Source organism: Salvelinus namaycush, chromosome 34, assembly GCF_016432855.1.
Source record: "Salvelinus namaycush isolate Seneca chromosome 34, SaNama_1.0, whole genome shotgun sequence".
In the NCBI taxonomy this organism is placed as follows: domain Eukaryota; kingdom Metazoa; phylum Chordata; class Actinopteri; order Salmoniformes; family Salmonidae; genus Salvelinus; species Salvelinus namaycush.
The window spans coordinates 918,470-938,610 of NC_052340.1; the positions used below are offsets into that span (position 1 = coordinate 918,470).

The following is a 20,141-nucleotide window of genomic DNA, read 5'->3' on the forward strand; positions in this document are numbered from 1 at the left end:
GTTTTTCAGCATAAAAAATAAATGGAATGGAGTTAAGCACAGGCAAAATCATTGAGGAAAACTTGGTCCAGTCTGCATTTCACCAGACACTGGGAGATTTACTTCACCCTTCAGCTGGACAATAACCTAAAACACAAGGCCAAATCCACACTGGAGTTGCTTACCAAGAAGACAGTGAATGTTACAGAGTGGCCGAGTTATAGTTTTGCCTTAAATCTTCTTGAAAATCTATGCCAATGATCAACAACCAATTTGACAGAGCTTGAAGAATATTCAAATATCAAATATTGTACAATCCACATGTGCAAAGCTCTTAGAGACTTACCCATAAAGACTCATCATGGTAATCACTGCCAAAGCTGATTCGGGAGGTGTAAAACTTATGTAAATTAGATCTTTCTATTTACAAAAATGTTTAATAACATGTTTTCACTTTGTCATTATGAGAAAAAAAAACTTTTTTAATAAATGTTTTGAATGCAGGCTGCAACACAACAAAATGTAGAATAAGTCTAGGGGTATGAATACTTTCTGAAGGGACTGTATGACCTTATGTTTGAGGTCACGGGATCCACAGTGGATTTTTTTTTTTTTTTTTTTTTTTAAGTGTATCCGCTATGGCGGTATGCCTCTGCCTCACAAGTAAAAAAATAAAAATAAATTATATTCTCTTTCCCTAAAGGGTATTGTGTGTCAGTGTTATTTTTGTTGTGCACAGGTCTTTATATGGTATTCTGGTAAAACACAAGCCACTTTTTCCAGCTTAATTTCTAAATCAATCTTTCAACGTCTTTTACGGGGATCTGTTTTGTTACTTGTGTGTTTGGAGGAATGCTGTGTGTTTGGAGGAGGGCTGACTTGGCTTTGTAGTCACTCTTTCTTGTGTGGAGATTGCTTGTTCAGTGACACAGCTCCTGCACCTGGGTATTGTTCATTAGGGCATGCAATGTAAAACTTTTCACAGTGCAGGTAGTCCCTTATTGTTTGTCTGTTTTCCCTTTGTTTGGTGCCTAATAATGAAAAATGACCCTGTACAACATCAACATGCATAGGCCGAGCTGGCAAAAAAAAAAATCCCTCAAGGATTCATTGATGATATCGTGTGTAAACTAGCAGGCCTACTTGTGGTCAAGACCAACCAAATTTGTATAACTCCTAAAATGTAAGTGGCATTTTGGTTTAGAGTGGTGTGGACCCTGCATTCTTAGATGTATATCTCTTGAGTTGGAAAAATCTGCTTTGAGTAGCAGCACTTGAGTTTACTGCATCGGTGTGAGGGGCCGAGTGGGGAGGAAAGAAAAGTGTGTCTGTGTGTCTCAACTTGCTGAAGTAGGCATAACATCTGGATTGTGTGGGAGCGGAAAATTTGCTGAAAGGAATGGTATTTGGCACACAGCTCTCCCCCACATCAGACAGACTGTAATACAAGCGTTTTGTTTTCTCAAGCCCCAGAAAAAGGATGCCCTATTGTTTTGATCTCTTTTGATCTCTATTTTTCTAGTGCTTTTTGATGATTTATCTACCATAGGGAGAAATCAGTTGCGGCGACCCTGTAACACTTCAGACCCCAATAGAATTCTAGAATGCTGCTCTAGATTACTGAGCATTTTCAAGATAAATCTCATTTTGTCACAAATTTCAAACAAACAGACATGGTGCTAAAACAAAGAACAAACGACAATTACAAATTAACTCAGTTTTAAAGAGCACAAGCTCTTTAATATGATACCACATTCATTTCAGTACCAATAACACACATTTTGTCTCCCATTGTATAAAGACACTCACTTTAAAAAAGATTAAACACTCAACAAAACAAAAAACTAAAATTACTCTCTCAAAATGTACCAACTATAATTGTTATACTTATAGATATTATATATATTCAAAAATGTATAAAAAATTGTAAGCGAGGACAATATTCAGAAATGATTTCAGAACCCACACAAAATGTCAAAAAAATGTAGATAACCTCTCCCAATACAATTTAGTAGAGACCAGGCTGACAGAAAATGTAGAAATAGTACTTTGACAACAGCTGAGAAAGATTCAGAGATACACAGCTGTTCAGAGACTATTTTAAAACCTACTCAATTTGTATATAAGATTTGTAGTAAAAATGAATGGCACACTGTCACGCTATTGTTTGCGTTCAGCCTACAACATGTCATGGAACGTGTTGAAGCATGGCCCCATCCTACAAAACAAATCAAATGTTATTGTCACATGCAGATGTTATTGCGGGTGTAGCGAAATGATTGTTTCTAGCTCCAACAGTTGCAGTAATGTCTAACAAGTAATATCTAACAATTTCACAACAATACACACATTTAAAGTAAAGGAATGGAATTAAGAATATATAAATATTTGAATGTGCCATGTCGGAGCGGCATAGACTAAAATACATTTGAATATACAGTATATACAAATGAGATGGGTAATGCAAAATATAAACATTATTGTGACTAGTGTTCCATTATTAAAGTGGCCAGTGATTTCAAGTCTATGTATATAGGGCAGCAGCCTCGAAGGTACATTTTTTTATTAGGATCCCCGTAAGCTATTCTTCCTGGGGTCCAACACCAATTAACAAGACATTTATAAACAACCACAAATCAAGACTTCACAAACATTCAACAATACAGACAAGGTGCTAGTGGTGGCTATTTAACAGTCTAATGAGGTTGAGAGAGAAGCTGTTTTTCAGTCTCTCGGTCCCAGCTTTGATGCACCTGTACTGACCTCGCGTTATGGATGATAGCGGGGTTACAGGCAGTGGCTCGGGTGGTTGTTGTCCTTGATGATATTTTTGGCCTTCCTGTGACATCGGGTGTTGTAGGTGTCCTGGGGGGCAGGTAGTTTGCCCCCGGTAATGCGTTGGAGTGCCCTGCAGTTGCGGGTGGTGCAGTTGCCGTACCAGGCAGTGACACAGCCCGACAGGATGCTCTCAATTGTGCATCTGTAAATGTTTTAGGTGCCAAGACACATTTCTTCAGCCTCCTGAGATTGAAGGGGTGCTGTTGCGCCTTCTTTGCCACACTGTGTGGGTGGACCATTTCAGTTTGTCAGTGATGTGTACGCTGGGGAACTTGAAGCTTTCCACCTCCTCCACTGCGGTCCCATCAATGTATATAGTGGGGGGGTGTTCCCTCTGTTGTTTCCTGAAGTCCAAGATCAGTTCTTTTTGTTTTGTTGACATTGAGTGAGAGGTTATTTTCCTGGCACCACATTCCCAGGGCCCTCACCTCCTCCCTGTAGGCTCTCGTCATTGTTGGTAATCAGGCCTACTGCTGTTGTCATCTGCAAACTTGATGATTGAGTTTGAGGCGTGCATGGCCACGCACTCATGGGTGAACAAGGAATACAGGAGGGGGCTGAGCACGCACCCTTGTGGGGTGCCTGTGTTGAGGATCAGCGAAGTGGAGGTGTTTCCTACCTTCACCACCTAGGGGCGGTCCGCTAGGAAGTCCAGGACCCAGTTGCACAGGGCGGGGTTCAGACCCAGGGCCCTGAGCTTAATGAGCTTGGAGGATACTGTGGTGTTGAATGCTGAGCTATAGTCAATGAACAGCATTCTTACATAGCTTTTCCTCTTGTCCAGATGGGATAGGGCAGTGTGATGGCTATTGCATCGCCTGGATCTATTGGAGCAGTAATCAAATTGAAGTGGGTCTAGGGTGTAAGGTAGAGGTGATATGATCCTTGACTAGTCTCTCAAAGCACTTCATGCTGACAGAAGTGAGTGCTACAGGGCGATAGTCATTTATTTCAGTTACCTTTGCTTTCTTGGGTACAGGAACAATGGTGGACATCTTGAAACATGTGGGGAGAGCAGCCTGGGATTGGGAGAGATTGAATATGTCCGTAAACACACCAGCCAGCTGGTCTGCGCATGCTCTGAGGACTTTTCTAGGGATGCCGTATGGGCTGGCAGCCTTGCGAGGTTTAACACGCTTAAATGTCTTACTCACGTCGGCCACGGAGAAGGAGAGCCCACAGTCCTTAGTAGCTGGCCGCGTCGGTGGCACTTATCCTCAAAGCGGATAAAAAAAGTGTTTAGCCTATCTGGAAGCAAGACGTCATTGTCCACGACGTGGTTGGTTTTCCCCTTGTAGTACGTGATTGTCTGTAGACCCTGCCACATGCGTTTCTGTGTCTGAGCCGTTGAATTGCGACTCCACTTTGTCTCTGTACTGACCTTTTGCCTGTTTGATTGCCTTACGGAGGGAATAACTACACTTTATTCTTTTCATATTCCCAGTCAACTTGCCATGGTTAAATGCAGTGGTTTGTGCTTTCAGTTTTGCGTGAATGCTGCCAACTATCCACGGTTTCTGGTTTGGGTAGGTTTTAGTAGTCAGTGGGTACACATCTCCTCCTATACATTTCCTGATTAACTCAGTCACCGTATTCGTCAATATTATTCTGAGGCTACCCGGAACATATCCCAGTCTGCGTGAAACAATCTTGGATTCTGATTGGTCAGACCAGCGTTGAATAGTATGTAGCACGGGTTCTTCCTGTTTTGAGTTTCTGCCTATAGGAAAGGAGGAGCGAAATGGAGTCGTGATCAGATTTCCCAAAGTGGGGGGCCTTGTAGGCATTTCGAAAAGCTGAGTAGCAGTTGTCCAATGTTTTCTCAGAGCAAGTGCTACAGTCAATGTGTTGATAGAACTTCGGTAGCGTTTTCCTCAGATTAGCTTTGTTAAAATCCCTGTCTACAATAAATACTGCCTCAGGATATGTGGTTTCCAGTTTGCATAGAGTCCAGTGTAGTTCTTTGAGGGCCGTCATGGTATCGGCTTGAGGGGGAATATACACGGCTGTGACTATAACCAAAGAGAATTCTCTTGGCTGGTAAAATGGTCAGCATTTGATTGTGAGGTGAACAAAAGGACTTGAGTTTCTGTATGTTATCACACCATGAGTCCTTCTTCCCAGAGGTCATTATTTCCTGTCTGCATAATGAACTGAGAACCCAACCAACTGGCTGTACGGACACACAGTATATCCCGAGAGTAGGTTACAATCCCTGATGTCTCTCTGGAAGAAGATCCTCGCCCTGAGCTCGTCAACTTTATTATCCAGAGACCGAACATTAGTGAGTAATATACTCGGAAGCGGTGGGTGGTGTGCGCGCCTCTTGAGTCAGACTAGGAGTCCACTTTTAATACCTCTTGGGGGGTCATGGGGGGTCCGAACTAAGGAAAGTCGTAATGCTGGTGAGTTACCGCTGCTCTGATATTTTTTTGTATGTAATAACGCCCCAAAATTTCTGGGCTAATAATGTAAGAAAGAACACATAAAAAAAACAAATACTGCAAAGTTGCTTAGGCCAGCCGTGCTTCTAGCTCCTATCTGTCAGCGCCATCTTGCACAAAATGTAAAAATAGTGTTCGTTCTACCTGTAATTTGAAACTGGTTTTAGGGTGTCATTACCTGAGCTGTTAGAACATAGAAAGTACACATTTTTATTTTCCCTCCAGCGGCACGCCATTACATTATCCGCACTCCGTTTTAGACACTGACCTCTGTGGAGCCTGCCCTCCATAATGGTCTTGGGGCAATTCTTCCTATTGGGCCTTACTGCGCCACAATAGTATGTGTCAGCATCAAGATTGCTCACCAGAGGTATGGATGAAAATAAGTCGACATGGTCATTTGACAAGAGAGAGCCCCCCCCAACCTTTGTACACACTGAAAACAAGGCAGTAGCTAGTCAAGGAGTCAGAGACACCATCTTTTATTCCCCACTTTACTTACTTTTTTGGTCCATATACTGCTTTCACAGTAGTCTACCATACAATGTTATCAATGTTAGCCTCATCCACTGAGAGGGCTTGCCATGGGTGTAGTAGTTTGGCTAAATTCTCTTGCCGTATTTTGATAAAAGGCCTGACTTCATGTAATTTGTCCTTCACATTGGCTGAATTTGGATCGGAGAAGTGCAGGTGTTTACATAGCTGCTCAAAGCGGTTGCGTGGCATTTTGCTAGCGATGTATAGCACCCTGAGGGCGGCGTCAGTGGACCAGTAGTCGGAGAGAGGATAAGCGGTGGATGCCGATGAGAATGTTGATTCCAATGACGCGTTTAATCTCATCTTTAAACGTGCCAAACCATGATGGGGAGGCATTGAATGTGGTGGCACAAACACCAGATAAGACTCCTACCAGTTTCAAAACCCCTGCCAATGTCACTTTAGGCCCAGGCTGTGTGGTGCAAGGGTGAATGGTGGGACTTGGGGCAGACGCACTCAACTGAAAAGTAGGCTGGGCGGTTGCCCCCGTAGATACCGTTCTAACTTTAATTTCTCTTTCTCTCCATGTTACTCTTCATCCACACTCCCCTCCTTCCACACCTCCCTCTTCACTCTCTTCTTCCTCTCTCACTCTCCCTCTTCCTCTCCCTCCACTCTCTTCTTCCTCCTATTATCAGGATGCTATACAGCACTTTCAATCAGCCAATCAATCAAAGTCTTTTGTGTCCAGATTGTTTCTCAGTTAATGGTGTGCATATTTATGTCAGACTGATGGATAATCAGACAGGATAAAGCACACAGAGACGTTCATGGATGATCAACAGGATCATATTATAACCGTAAAGGCTATATAGGTTAAACACACTTGAAGACCCATGGTCAGATGACTTTTCATAGATGGTAAGAAGTCAAAGTATGTGGCACAACTGTTTTATAGATTCAAGACGTCAGCACTGAGCCGGTGTGCAGCTCACCCAGCAATAACATAAATAACATGAGCATGTCTACTACTGCTAAGCTTCCCAGGAAAGCAATAAAAATAACTATGCATTCCAGATGAAAAGTGCTCAAAATAGCATGCGTTAACATATGTAGTTTAAGAAACAAGGTTTATGAAATCAATAATTTGCTAGTAACAGATTAACATTCATATTCTGACAATCCCTGAATCTCACTTAGATAATACCTTTGATACAGTGGTAGCATTACAAGGTCACAACTGCTGACCAGACCGGACGCATCGCAAAATACATTTACACATACAGTTGAAGTCGAAGTTTACATACACTTTAGCCAAATACATTTCAACTCAGTTTTTAACAATTTCTGACATTTAATCCTAGTAAAAATGCCATGTTTTAGGTCAGTTAGGATCACCACTTTATTTTAAGAATGTGAAATGTCAGAATAATAGTAGAGAATGATTTATTTCAGCTTTTATATCTTTCATCATATTCCCAGTGAGTCAGAAGTTTACATTTGGTAGCCTTGCCTTTAAAACGTTTAACTTGGGTCAAACGTTTCAGGTAGCCTTCCACAAGCTTCCCACAGTAAGTTGGGGGAATTTGGCCCATTCCTCCTGACCGAGCTGGTGTAACTGAGTCAGGTTTGTAGGCCTCCTTGCTCGCACAGGTCAGGGCTTTGTGATGGCCACTCCAGTACCTTGACTTTGTTGTCCTGAAGCCATTTTGCCACAACTTTGGAAGTATGCTTGGGGTCATTGTCCATTTGGAAGACCCATTTGTGACCGAGCTTTAACTTCCTGACTGATGTCTTGAGATGTTGCTTCAATATATCCACATAATTTTCCTACCTCATGATGCCATCTATTTTGTGAAGTGCGCCAGTCCCTCCTGCAGCAAAGCACCCTCACACAATGATGCTGCCACCCCCGTGCTTCACGGTTGGGATGGTGTTCTTCGGCTTGCAAGCATCCCCCTTTTTCCTCCAAACATAATGATGGTCATTATGGCCAAACAATTCTATTTTTGTTTCATCAGACCAGAGGACATTTCTCCATAAAGTACGATCTTTGTCGCCATATGCAGTTGCAAACCGTAGTTTGGCTTTTTTATGTCTGTTTTGGAGCAGTGGCTATAGGATTAGTTTTACTGTGAATATAGATACTTTTGTACCTGCTTCCTCCAGCATCTTCACAAGGTCCTTTGCTGTTGTAATTTGCACTTTTCATACCAAAGTAAGTTCATCTCTAGGAGACAGAACAGGTCTCCTTCCTGAGCGGTGTGACAGCTGCGTTGTCCCATAGTGTTTATACTTGCGTACTATTGTTTGTACAGATGAATGTGGTACCTTCAGGCTTTTGGAAATTGCTTCCAAGGAAGATCCAGACTTGTGGAGGTCTACAATTGTTTTTCTGAGGTCTTGGCTGATTTATTTTGATTTCCCCATGATGTCAAGCAAAGAGGCACGGAGTTTGAAGGTAGGCCTTGAAATACATCCACTGGTACACCTTCAATAGGCTAATTGACATCATTTGAGCCAATCAGAAGCTTCTAAAGCCATGAATTTTCCAAGCTGTTTAAAGGCACAGTCAACTTATTGTATGTACATTTCTGACCCACTGGAATTGTGATATCGAAATAATCTGTCTGTAAACAATTGTTGGAAAATTACTTGTTTTCATGCACAAAGTAGATGTCCTAACCGACTTGCCAAACTATACTTTGTTAACAAGAAATTTGTGGAGTGGTTGAAAACTAGTTTTAATGACTCCAAGCTAAGTGTATGTAAACTTCCAACTTCAACTGTATGTAGCCTAAGAAACAAGGTCCATTAAGTCAATAATTTGCTTGTAACAGATTACTTTCATATTCTGACTATAACTGAAACTCACTTAGATAATACCTTTGATACTGTGGTAGCGATACATGGTTATAACAATTTCCGAAAAGACAAATGCCAACAGGTGTATTGTTGCGGTCTATATTCCGAACCACATACCTGTACAGCTTAGAAACGATCTAATGTTAAAATTATGTTGAAGTAATATGGCTACAGGTTCATCTGCCTCACCCAAAGCCCATTCTTGTGGTAAGCTGCTATAGACCACCAAGTGCTAACAGTCAGTATCTGGATAATATGTATGAAATGCTTGATAATGTACACTCAGCAAAAAATGTAACATCCTCTCACTGTCAACTGTGTTTATTTTCAGCAAACTTAACATGTGTAAATATGTGTATGAACATAACAATATTTAACAACTGAGACATAAACTGAACATGTGATTAACAGAAATGGAATAATGTGTCCCTGAACAAAGGGAGGGTCAAAATCAAAAGTAACAGTCAGTATCTGGTGTGGCCACCAGCTGCATTAAGTACTGCAGTGCATCTCCTTTTCATGGACTGCACCAGATTTGACAGTTCATGCTGTGAGATGTTACAGAACTCTTCCACCAAGGCACCTGCAAGTTCCCGGACATTTCTGGGGGGAATGGCCCTAGCCCTCACCCTCCGATCCAACAGGTCCCAGACGTGCTCAATGGGATTGAGATCCGGGCTCTACGCTGGCCATGGCAGAACACTGACATTCCTGTCTTGCAGGAAATCATGCACAGAACGAGCAGTATGGCTGGTGGCATTGTCATTCTGCAGGGTCATGTCAGGATGAGCCTGCAGGAAGTGTACCACATGAGGGAGGAGGAGGTCTTCCCTGTAACGCACAGCGTTGAGATTGCCTGCAATGACAACAAGCTCAGTCCGATGATGCGGTGACACACCGCCCCAGACCATGACGGAACCACCTCCAAATCGATCCCGCTCCAGAGTACAGGCCTCGGTGTAACGCTCATTCCTTCGACGATAAACGTGAATCCGACCATCAGCGAAGAGCACTTTTTGCCAGTCCTGTCTGGTCCAGCGACGGTGGGTTTGTGCCCATAGGCAATGTTATTGCCGGTGATGTCTGGTGAGGACCAGGCCTACAAACCCTCTGCCCGCAACAGGCTGAGAGAGGCTGGACTGTCTGAGCGCTGATGGAGGGATTGTGCATTCTTGGTGAAACTCGGGCAGTTGTTGTTGCCATCCTGTACCTGTCCCGCAGGTGTGTTCGGATGTAACGATCCTGTGCAGGTGTTGTTACACGTGGTCTGCCACTGCGAGAACGATCAGCTGTCCTTCCTGTCTCACAGTACGGACATTGCAATATTTTGCCTTGGCAACATCTGCAGTCCTCATGCCTCCTTGCAGCATGCCTAAGGCACGTTCACGCAGATGAGCAGGGACCCTGGTCATCTTTCTTTTGGTGTTTTTCAGAGTCAATAGAAAGGCCTCTTTAGTGTCCTATGTTTTCATAACTGTGACCTTAATTGCCTACAGTCTGTAAGCTGTTAGTGTGTTAACGACCGTTCCACAGGTGCATGTTCATAAATTGTTTATGTTCCATTGAACAAGCATGGGAAACAGTGTTTAAACCCTTTACAATGAAGATCTGTGAAGTTATTTGGATTTTTATGAATTATCTTTGAAAGACAGGGTCCTGAAAAGGGGACATTTCTTTTTTTGCTGAGTTTGTGTTATCAACAGAAGTATATTTTCTGGGTCATTTTTAAATATTGATTGGCTATCATCAAGCTGCCCACTCAAGAAAAAAATTCAAACTGTAAGCAGTGCCTGCAACCTGGTTCAGGTTGTCAGTCAACCTACCAGGGTAGTTACAAATAGCACATGAATTAAATCATCAACATGTATTGCTCACATCTTTACTAATGCTGCAGAAATTTGCTTTAAAGCAGCATCCAAATCCATAGGATGTGGTGATCACAATGTAATATCCATGTCTAGTAAACCCAAATTTCCAAAGGCTGGGCCTAGTATAGTGTATAAGAGGTCATACAATAAGTTTTGTAATGATTCATATGTTGATGATGTAAAGATTATTTGCTGGTCTGTGGTGTGTAATGAGAAGCAAACAGAAGCTGCACCTGACACATTTATGAAATTGCTTATTGCAGTTACTAATAAGCACACACCTATTAAGAAAATGACTAAAAACTGTTAAATCCCCATGGATTGATGAGGAATTAAAAAATTGTATGGTTGAAAGGTATGGCAAATAAGTCTGGCAGCCCAACTGATTGGCAAACGTACTGCAGAAGGAAGTCAGGTGAATAAACTAAATTTTAAAAACTATACTATGAAACAAAGATCAATTATATAAAAAATGATAGTAAAAAGCTTTGGGGCACCTTAAAGTAAATTTGGGAGGGGGGTGCTCCATCATTCATCATTGACTGCTCCATCATTCATTGAATCAGATGGTTCATTCATCACAAAGCCCACTGATATTGCCAACTACTTTCATGACTTTTTCACTGGCACGATAAGCAAACTTAGGTATGACATGCCAGCAACAAACGCTGACACTACACATCCAAGTATATAGGATCAATTTATGAAAGACAAGAATTGTACTTTTGAATTATGTAAAGTCAGTGTGGAAGAGGTGAAAAATTATTGTTGTCTATCAACAATGACAAGTCAACGGGGTCTGACAATCTGGATGTAAAATTACTGAGGATAATAGCAGACTATATTCCCACTCCTATTTGCCACATCTTCAATTTATGCCTACTAGAGAGCGTGCCCTCAGGCCTGGAGGGAAGCTAAAGTCATTCCACTACCCATCAATAGTAAAGCCCCCTTTACTGGCTCAAATAGCCGACCAACCAGCCTGTTACCAACCCTTAGTGTTTGACCAGATACAATGCTATTTCACAGTAAACAAATTGACAAGACTTTCAGCACTCTTATAGGGAAGGACACTCAACAAGCACAGCATTTACACAAATTATTGACTGGCTGAGAGAAATTGATGAGAAAAGATTGTGGGGGCTAGCTTTTGACATTATCGATCATAGTCTGCTGCTGGAAAAAAAGTATGTGTTATGGCTTTACACCCCTTGCTACAATGTGGATAAAGAGTTACTTGTAGAACAGAACGCAGAGGGTGTTCTTTAATGGAAGCCTCTCAAACATAATCCAGGTAGAATTAGGAATTCCCCAGGGTAGCTGTTTAGGCCCCTTGCTATTTAACATTTTTACTAACGATATGCCACTGACTTTGAGTAAAGCCAGAGTGTCTATGTATGCGGATGACTCAACACTATACACGTCAGCTACTACAGCGACTGAAATGACTGCAACACTTAACAAAGAGCTGTTAGGTTCAGAGTCGGTGGCAAGGAATAAGTGAGCCCTACATTTTTTTTAAACTAAATGCATTGTATTTGGGACAAAACATTCACTAAACAACTACATCTTGTAATAAATAATGTGGAAATTGAGCAAGTTGAGATGACTAAACTGCTTGGAGTAACCCTAAATTGTAAGCTGTCATGGTCAAAATTTATTGATACAATAGTAGCTGAGATGGGGAGAAGTCTGTTCATAATAAAGCAATTCTCTGCCGCCTTAACAACACTATCATCAAGGCAGGTCCTACAGGCGTAGTTTTGTCACACCTTGACTACTGTTCAGTCGTTTGGTCAGGTGCCACAAAAAAGGACTTAGGAAAATTGCAATTGGCTCAGAATAGGTTAGCACAGCTGGCCCTTGGATGTACACAGAGAGCTAATATTAATAATATGCATGTCAATTTCTCCTGGCTCAAAGTGGAGGAGCGATTGACTTCATCACTACTTGTATTTATGAGAGGTTTTGACATGTTGAATGCACCGAGTTGTCTGTCTAAACTACAGGCACACAGCTCAGACACCCATGCATACCACACAGGACATGCCACCAGAGGTCTCTTCACAGTCCCCAAGTCCACAACAGACTATGGGAGGGGCACAGTACTACATAGAGCCATGACTACATGGAACTCTATTCCACATCAAGTAACTGATGCAAGCAGTAAAATTTGATTTAAAAAAAACTATTTAAAAAAATAACACCTTATGGAACAGCGGGAACTGTGAAGCAACGCAAACATAGGCACAGACGCGTGCAAACACACACGATAACATACGTACTATACTCACACATACACACAGATTTAGTACTGTAGATATGTGGTGGAGTAGGAGCCTGAGGGCGCACACTGTGTTGTGAATGTATTGTAATGTTTTTAAAATTGTATAAACTGCCTTAATTTTGCTGGATCTCAGTGGGGGTCCATAATAAATACAAATACATCAACAATTTTTTATTTAGGATGTTGACAATAAAAGATGATTAAGACAACACTTGCAATTTAGCCAAACAGGCTTAGAATAGTTCTTTAATGTATTTTGATGGTTGTCTTTGTAGGGAGGGAGTAAGACGATTAAGTGACAGCGTCACAAGCAAAGCACAATGTTGCCTCCAGTCAACTTGTTGAATTAGTTACAAAGCTGGACAGTTTCCAAGTGAATAGCATCTGTAGAAACAGGACAAAAAAAAGCAACCTCTTAGCTGGCTATCTATACAAATATCACTGCAACTCAGTATCATATGAGCTCCACTACGCAGGCTTTTACCATAACACAACAGCAAACATGAAAAACCCTAACCTAAGCCCAACAGATTAACACACATGACTCTAATCTCCATTTTGGCTGCTAGTTAGCTGGTTGTCTGCATGACTTGATAGTGAAAGCAACAGCAGAGGTTGACTATTTGCGAGCGCAGCCTAAATTTACCACCACAATTTTTTCTGGCCTGCCAGATTAACTAGCTACCTAGTTATAGCAAGCAGCTTGGGCCGTTTCCATGTGAATTACATCAGTAGAAACAAGACTAAACAACCAACTAGTTAGTTGCAGTGTTTAGCTGTATATAGTCAGCTATTTCCATGAGACAGAGAGCAATCATTCAAGCTCTACCGCTGATGTGCTCACTTGTACCATGACAGGATTTGCTCATCTGAGAGCTATTCCCTAAATTTCACAGCATCTAACATCGACAACACCATACATGCATCTGCTGTTTACATACAGGTGTAGTCGGAAGTTTACATACACTTAGGTTGGAGTCATTAACTTCTTATGGCTGCAGGGGCAGTATTGAGTAGCTTGGATGAAAGGTGCACAGAGGTGCCCAGAGTAAACGGCCTGCTCCTCAGTCATAGTTGCTAATATATGCATATTATTATTAGTATTGGATAGAAATCACTCTGAAGTTTCTAAAACTGTTTGAATTATGTCTGTGAGTATAACATAACTCATATGGCAGGCAAAAACCTGAGAAGTTCCACTTCCTATTTGGAATTTTTCTGAGGCTGGTAATTTTTCAACCAAGCTCTCATTGGTATTACAGTGAGATATGGATGAATTTCCCTTCCTACGGCTTCCACTAGATGTCAACAGTCAATAGAACTTTGTCTGATGACTCTGCTGTGAAGGGGGGCCGAAGGAGACAGGAATGAGTAACCAAAGCCATGAGGTGACCACTCGCGTTCACGTGGGAGGCAGCTCCGTTCCATCGCTCAACTGAAGTCAATGTAATTCTCCGGTTGGAACGTTATTCAAGATGTATGTTAAAGTCCATTTATGTCCAAATACCTCCTTTTTTCCCGCGCGTTTAGTTCACAAATCCAAATTCACAAGGCGCGAGCACTAGGTCCAGACGAAAAGTCAAAAAAGTTATATTACAGTTCGTAGAAACATGTCAAACGATGTATATAATCAATCTTTAGGATGTTTTTATCATAAATCTACAATAATGTTCCAACCGGATAATTCCTTTGTCTTTAGAAATTAAAGGGAATGCAGCTCGCAAGACTTAGCTCATGGCATTCTGCCAGACACCTGGTTCAAACAGCTCTTATTCGCTCCCCCTTCATAGTAGAAGACTGAAACAAGGTTCTAAAGACTGTTGACATCTAGTGGAAGTCTTAGGAAGTGCAATCGGACCAAATTTTACACTGTATAGGCAAAGACTTAAAAACCTACAAACCTCAGATTTCCCTCTTCCTGGTTGGATTTTCTCTCAGGTTTTTGCCTGCCATATGAGTTCTGTTATACTCATAGACATCATTCAAACAGTTTTAAAAACTTCAGAGTGTTTTCTATCAAAATCTACTAATAGTATGCATATCTTAGCTTCTGGGCCTGAGTAGCAGACAGTTTACTCTGGGTACCTTATTCATCCAAGCTACTCAATACTGCCCCCCCAGCCATAAGAAGTTAACAAACTATAGTTTTGGCAAGTCGTTTAGGACATCTACTTGGTGCATGACAAGTCATTTTCCCAGCAATTGTTTATAGAACAATTATTTCACTTATAACTCACTGAATCACAATTCCAGTGGGTCAGAAGTTTACATACACTAAGTTGACTGTGCCTTTTAAACAGCTTGGAAAATTCCAGAAATGTATGCCATGGTTTTAGAAGCTTCTGATAGGCTAATTGACATCATTTGAGTCAATTGGAGGTGTACCTGTGGATGTATTTCAAGACCTACCTTCAATCTCGGTGCCTCTTTCCTTGACATCATGGGAAAATCAATAGATATCAGCCAAGACCTCAAAGAAAATTGTAGACCTCCACAAGTCTGGTTTATCCTTGAAGGCAATTTCCAAACACCTGAAGGTACCACGTTCATCTGTACAAACAATAGTACGCAAGTATAAACACCATGGGACCACGCAGCCGTTATACTGCTCAGGAAGGGGACGGGTTCTGTCTCCTAGAGATGTACATACTTTGGTGCGAAAAGTGCAAATCAATCCCAGAACAACAGCAATGGACCGTGTGAAGATGCTGGAGGAAACCGGTCCAAAAGTATCTATATCCACAGTAAAATGTGTCCTATATCGACATAACCTGAAAGGCCGCTCAGCAAGGAAGAAGCCACTGCTCCAATACCGCCATAAAAAAGCCAGACTATGGTTTGCAACTGCACATGGGGACAAAGATCGTACTTTTTGGAGAAATGTCCTCTGGTCTGAGGAAACAAAAATAGAACTGTTTGGCCATAATGACCATCGTTATGTTTGGAGGAAAAAGGGGGAGGCTTGCAAGACTAAGAACACCATCCCAACCGTGAAGCACGGGGGTGGCAGCATCATGTTGTGGAGGTGCTTTGCTGCAGGAGGGACTGGTGCACTTCACAAAATAGATGGCATCATTAGAAAGGAAAATTATGTGGATATATTGAAGCAACATCTCAAGACATCAGTCAGGAAGTTAAAGCTTGATCGCAAATGGGTCTTCCAAATGGACAATGACCCCAAGCAAACTTCCAAAGTTGTGGCAAAATGGCTTAAGGACAACAAAGGTATTGGAATGGCCATCACAAAGCCCTGACCTCAATCCTATAGAACATTTGTGGGCAGAACTGAAAAAGCGGGTGCGAGCAAGGAGGCCTAAAAACCTGACTCAGTTACACCAGCTCTGTCAGGAGGAATGGGCCAAACTTCACCCAACTTATTGTGGGAAGCTTGTGGAAGGCTACACAAAACGTTTGACCCAAGTTAAACAATTTAAAGGCAATGCTACCAAATACGAATTGAGTGTATGTAAACTTCTGACCCACTGGGAATGTGATGAAAGAAATCAGTGCTGAAATAATTCATTCTCTCTACTATTATTCTGACATTTCACATTCTTAAAATAAAATGGTGATCCTAACTGACATAAGACAGGACATTTTTACTAGGATTGAATGTCAGGACTTGTGAAAAACTGAGTTTAATTGTATTTTGCTAAGATATATGTACACTTCCGACTTCCACTGTATTTCACTCATTTCGAAATCATCAGTGCTTTCAAAGTGCAAGGACGTGTCCAAATCCATATCCGTAACCAACATAGATGCAGCCTCTTCCAAAGTGAAGCGCCGTGACTGCTTTGGCGCTGTCATTCTGACAGCATACCCCGTTTCCGGTTGCTGGTCGATGACAACAGCCACGCAAATACGACAATAGGTTGTTAGCCAGTTCATTTTGCGATATTGACACACATAGTCATTGTCAGAAAATGCCGTTTGCGGCCTCTAAACTTATTTAAAGAATGGCCGTCGACGGCCCCTCTGGGTTCTAAAGGGTTTAAAGTAATTTATGTTATCATAGTGCCGCTAGGCTAGAGCACATCTTGGAGATGGTTTAGACTCAACCTATGAGCGGTAGCCTATAGGTTAGCTGACGTCTCAGACTCTCAGTCAAGCATTTGACTATTTATTTAGTTGAGATATTTCAATAGTTGGTCATTAACAGTTGAAATGAGTGGATGGCGTTGTATTGCTGGTGTGACAGACAGACCGACAGAGACATACAAAGTGCTGTGTTTGTATGTAGTTCCAGGCTTTAATACAGAGAAACGCATATGACTTGATATCGAGGCTTGGCCTAGCCAACTGAATGTGTGCTTATGTTTTAGCCTGTGTGTTGTGGTGCTCTCTTATGTGTGCACACACTTGAGACGGTGCAGATATTTGGTCCTGTGGGGCTGAGTAAGTGATTGAGTGCTAGATGTCCGGTTTCTGAACATGACCTGTGGTCTGACGCATTTTGTGGTCGCTCATCTGTGCGCGATGGTAATGCTATCCCCTCACTGGGGATGTGCATAGGCTAAAAGTGTAACCCCCCCCCCCCCACCCATGCACGCCTAAGCCCTGGCAATTCTGCCCCCTGCTCTCGTGTGGCGTTGATCCCTTAAAAGGAGCTCCTGACTAGTGTTGCCATAGCGTGTGTGTGTGTGCGCGCGCATGTCATTCTGCACACTGAATCTGCATATGATGCTGTAGACATGCTTAGGCCTATTTCACTGGGCACACCACGTCAGTTCAACGGGGAGAATTGGGTAGTATTTGGTAGATACGTTGATCAATGACATTCCAACCTATTTTCACCCACTCAGACAGACAGCCAGAATTGAATTCCCAATGTTTTAACCATTTAAAAGCATAACAATGTTTTAATGTGAATTCAATGCCAGATATATATATATATTTTTTTTTTATACAACAACTTAATGTGTTAACACTGCTTCATCTAATAGCACAACCAAATTTCCTGGATTGTGATGAAAGAAATAAAAGCTGAAAGAAATCATTCTCTCTACTATTATTCTGACATTTTACATTCTTAAAATAACGAGGTGATCTTAACTGACCTAAGACAGGGAATTTTACTATGATTAAATGTCAGGAACTGTGAAAAACTGAGTTTAAATGTATTTGACCGAAACATTTTGGATCTGTAAAAATTGTGAGTGTTGGGGTGTGCTCTGAGAGCGACACAAGCTAAGGAAATTAGCTGTTCTAATGCAAAAATATGCAAATGTGTACAGCCCAGCAATTTGTAGCTTGATGCAAGTACGCAGGATCACCATTTTGCGTACCTAATTGCGTTCTTGTGTACTTGCATGGAGTAAAAATGTGGCTGTACACTGAGTGAGGATGTTTCTCATTCTCCTCCAAGATGGGACCCACATCACTCCTCCAGCTCTGCTGAGGACCCAAGCGCTGCGCTGGGACTCCCTCTTTTCCTACAGCTTTGCACAGAGGCCCAATCCCACCTCTCTCCAGCTCCTGCTGAGTACACGTCCCTTCCGGCAGCATGTTTCAGCCACAATTTTTATAAACGTTTGGCCTATATTCACTTGTCAATTGACACCGATATCTGCAATCAGATTTCACAGTCAGATGACAAACTAGCCTATATCCTAGAGCACCTAGACCAGGGTTCCCCAACTGGCGGCCATTCGGCCTTGCAAATTTTTTTTTTTTTAAATGACACAAAAGGGGAACGACATAAGACTGTAAAAACACCAGCAAATCAGCTCCAAGTGATTTTAATTTTGGAAATCTGTTCCAAAGTATTCCCACTTATAAGAGAGAAATATACAGTATGTTATCATATACAAATGTTAGCAAGGTTTGAAATGATTCTGTTTTGGTAAAATATTATATCCATTTGGATTTCTTGCGGTCAATTTGCAGTTTAGAATTTTCTGGCCCTCTAGTTGAAGATTCCTGACCTAGACCAAGTGTAGACACATTACAGGCTATTATATTACATTCTGTAATAGATTGGGGTATACTACCCCCAGAGGTCCAAACATACACTGAGTGTACAAAACCTTAAGAACACCTTCCTAATATTGAGTTGCGCCCCCCCCCCCGCCTACAAGGTGCCGAAAGCGTTCAACAGGGATGCTGGCCCATGTTGACTCCAATGCTTCCCACAGTTGTGTCAAGTTGGCTGGATGTCCCTTGGGTGGTGGACCATTCTTGATACACACAGGAAACTGTTGTGTGAAAAACCCAGCACCGTTGCAGTTTGACACAAACTAGTGCGCTTGGCACCTACAGTACTACCATACCCCGTTCAAAGATACTTAATTAACCCTCTGAATTGCACACACACAATCCATGTCTCAATTGTCTCAAGTCTTAAAAATCCTTTAACCTGTCGGCTCCTCTTCGTCTACACTGATTTGAAGTGGATTTAACAGGTGAAATCAATAAGGGATTATAGCTCTCACCTGGATTCACCTGGTCAGTCTGTCATGTAAAGAGCAGGTGACACACTAGTGTCCACTGTCCAGTGGTTGTGACCTGGAACCTGTAGCTAGCTGTGTGACAGACACTGTGTGTCAATCTCATACCCTCTCGTTCTCCCTGCATGCACCTGACCTGGATTCTAGGAAAGCAGCAGCTGTCAGAAAAATATGCATTGAAAGATGAGATGGAGAGAACAGTGTGCCAGCCCCTCAGCACCAGGAGGGGGAGGGAGAGGATGAAGAGAGGGGGCAGCAGCATGGCAAGGGGAAGTTTGCAGCGAACCAACCTACTGTAGCAGCCCATAGCTCTAGAACCCAGGCCAGAGGTGTGTGTGCAAGTTGTAATTTGTGATAATGGCCATAATAGCTGGACATTAGTGGAAGTGATTTGGTATAGCTGGCACACACACACAGTGTGTGTGTGTGTGAGTGAGAGAGCGAGACACCTCTGGGTGAGTGATGAGCAGGATGGGGCTGCTGATGCTGGATGTCCCCGTCAGTCTAATGGTGTAATCACATCTCTAGACAGACGGGGACAGACAGGGACGTCATTGCCTGCAGCCGTCTTTCTTTCTCTCTCCCTCATTCATATAACTGGATCAGATAGGCTAGAGGGAAGGACTAGGAACAGGACATTCCTACAGCCCTGTCACAAACACACAGTTTAGGGGTGCTTTGTGTGGGGGGGTTGAGTGGGAGATGCATATGGGAAGGTTGCAGGGAGATGCCTACCCCTATACGCCAATTGGTTTGGTCACCCAAATCTAGCACTCCCACCCCATATCCTCCTGTGTGCTACTGCTGGTTGCCAGGGAAACGGTGATGCTGATTTGTCAACCCTTTCCTCTTAGACCCAGACAGCCCAGGAAAGTTGAGGGAGGGAGAGAGACTGTCTGGGTGCACACTGTTCCTGGTAAGTCCATGAAGATGA

The 20,141-nt window shown here is 42.3% G+C and overlaps 1 protein-coding gene across 3 annotated transcripts in view; it reads left to right on the forward strand.

The window, feature by feature from the left end:
- The window catches only part of irs1 (insulin receptor substrate 1), a 50,702-nt gene that overhangs the window by 29,119 nt on the left and 1,442 nt on the right, over positions 1 to 20,141 (forward strand). For 2 of the 3 annotated variants that reach the window (XM_038973419.1, XM_038973421.1), the window contains one exon: positions 20,062 to 20,123. The exons of the other annotated variant lie outside the window; for it this stretch is intronic. In XM_038973419.1, the coding sequence (XP_038829347.1) occupies positions 20,062 to 20,123 (62 nt within the window). The remainder of the gene's footprint in view (positions 1 to 20,061; positions 20,124 to 20,141) is intronic. 3 annotated transcript variants of the gene reach the window in all.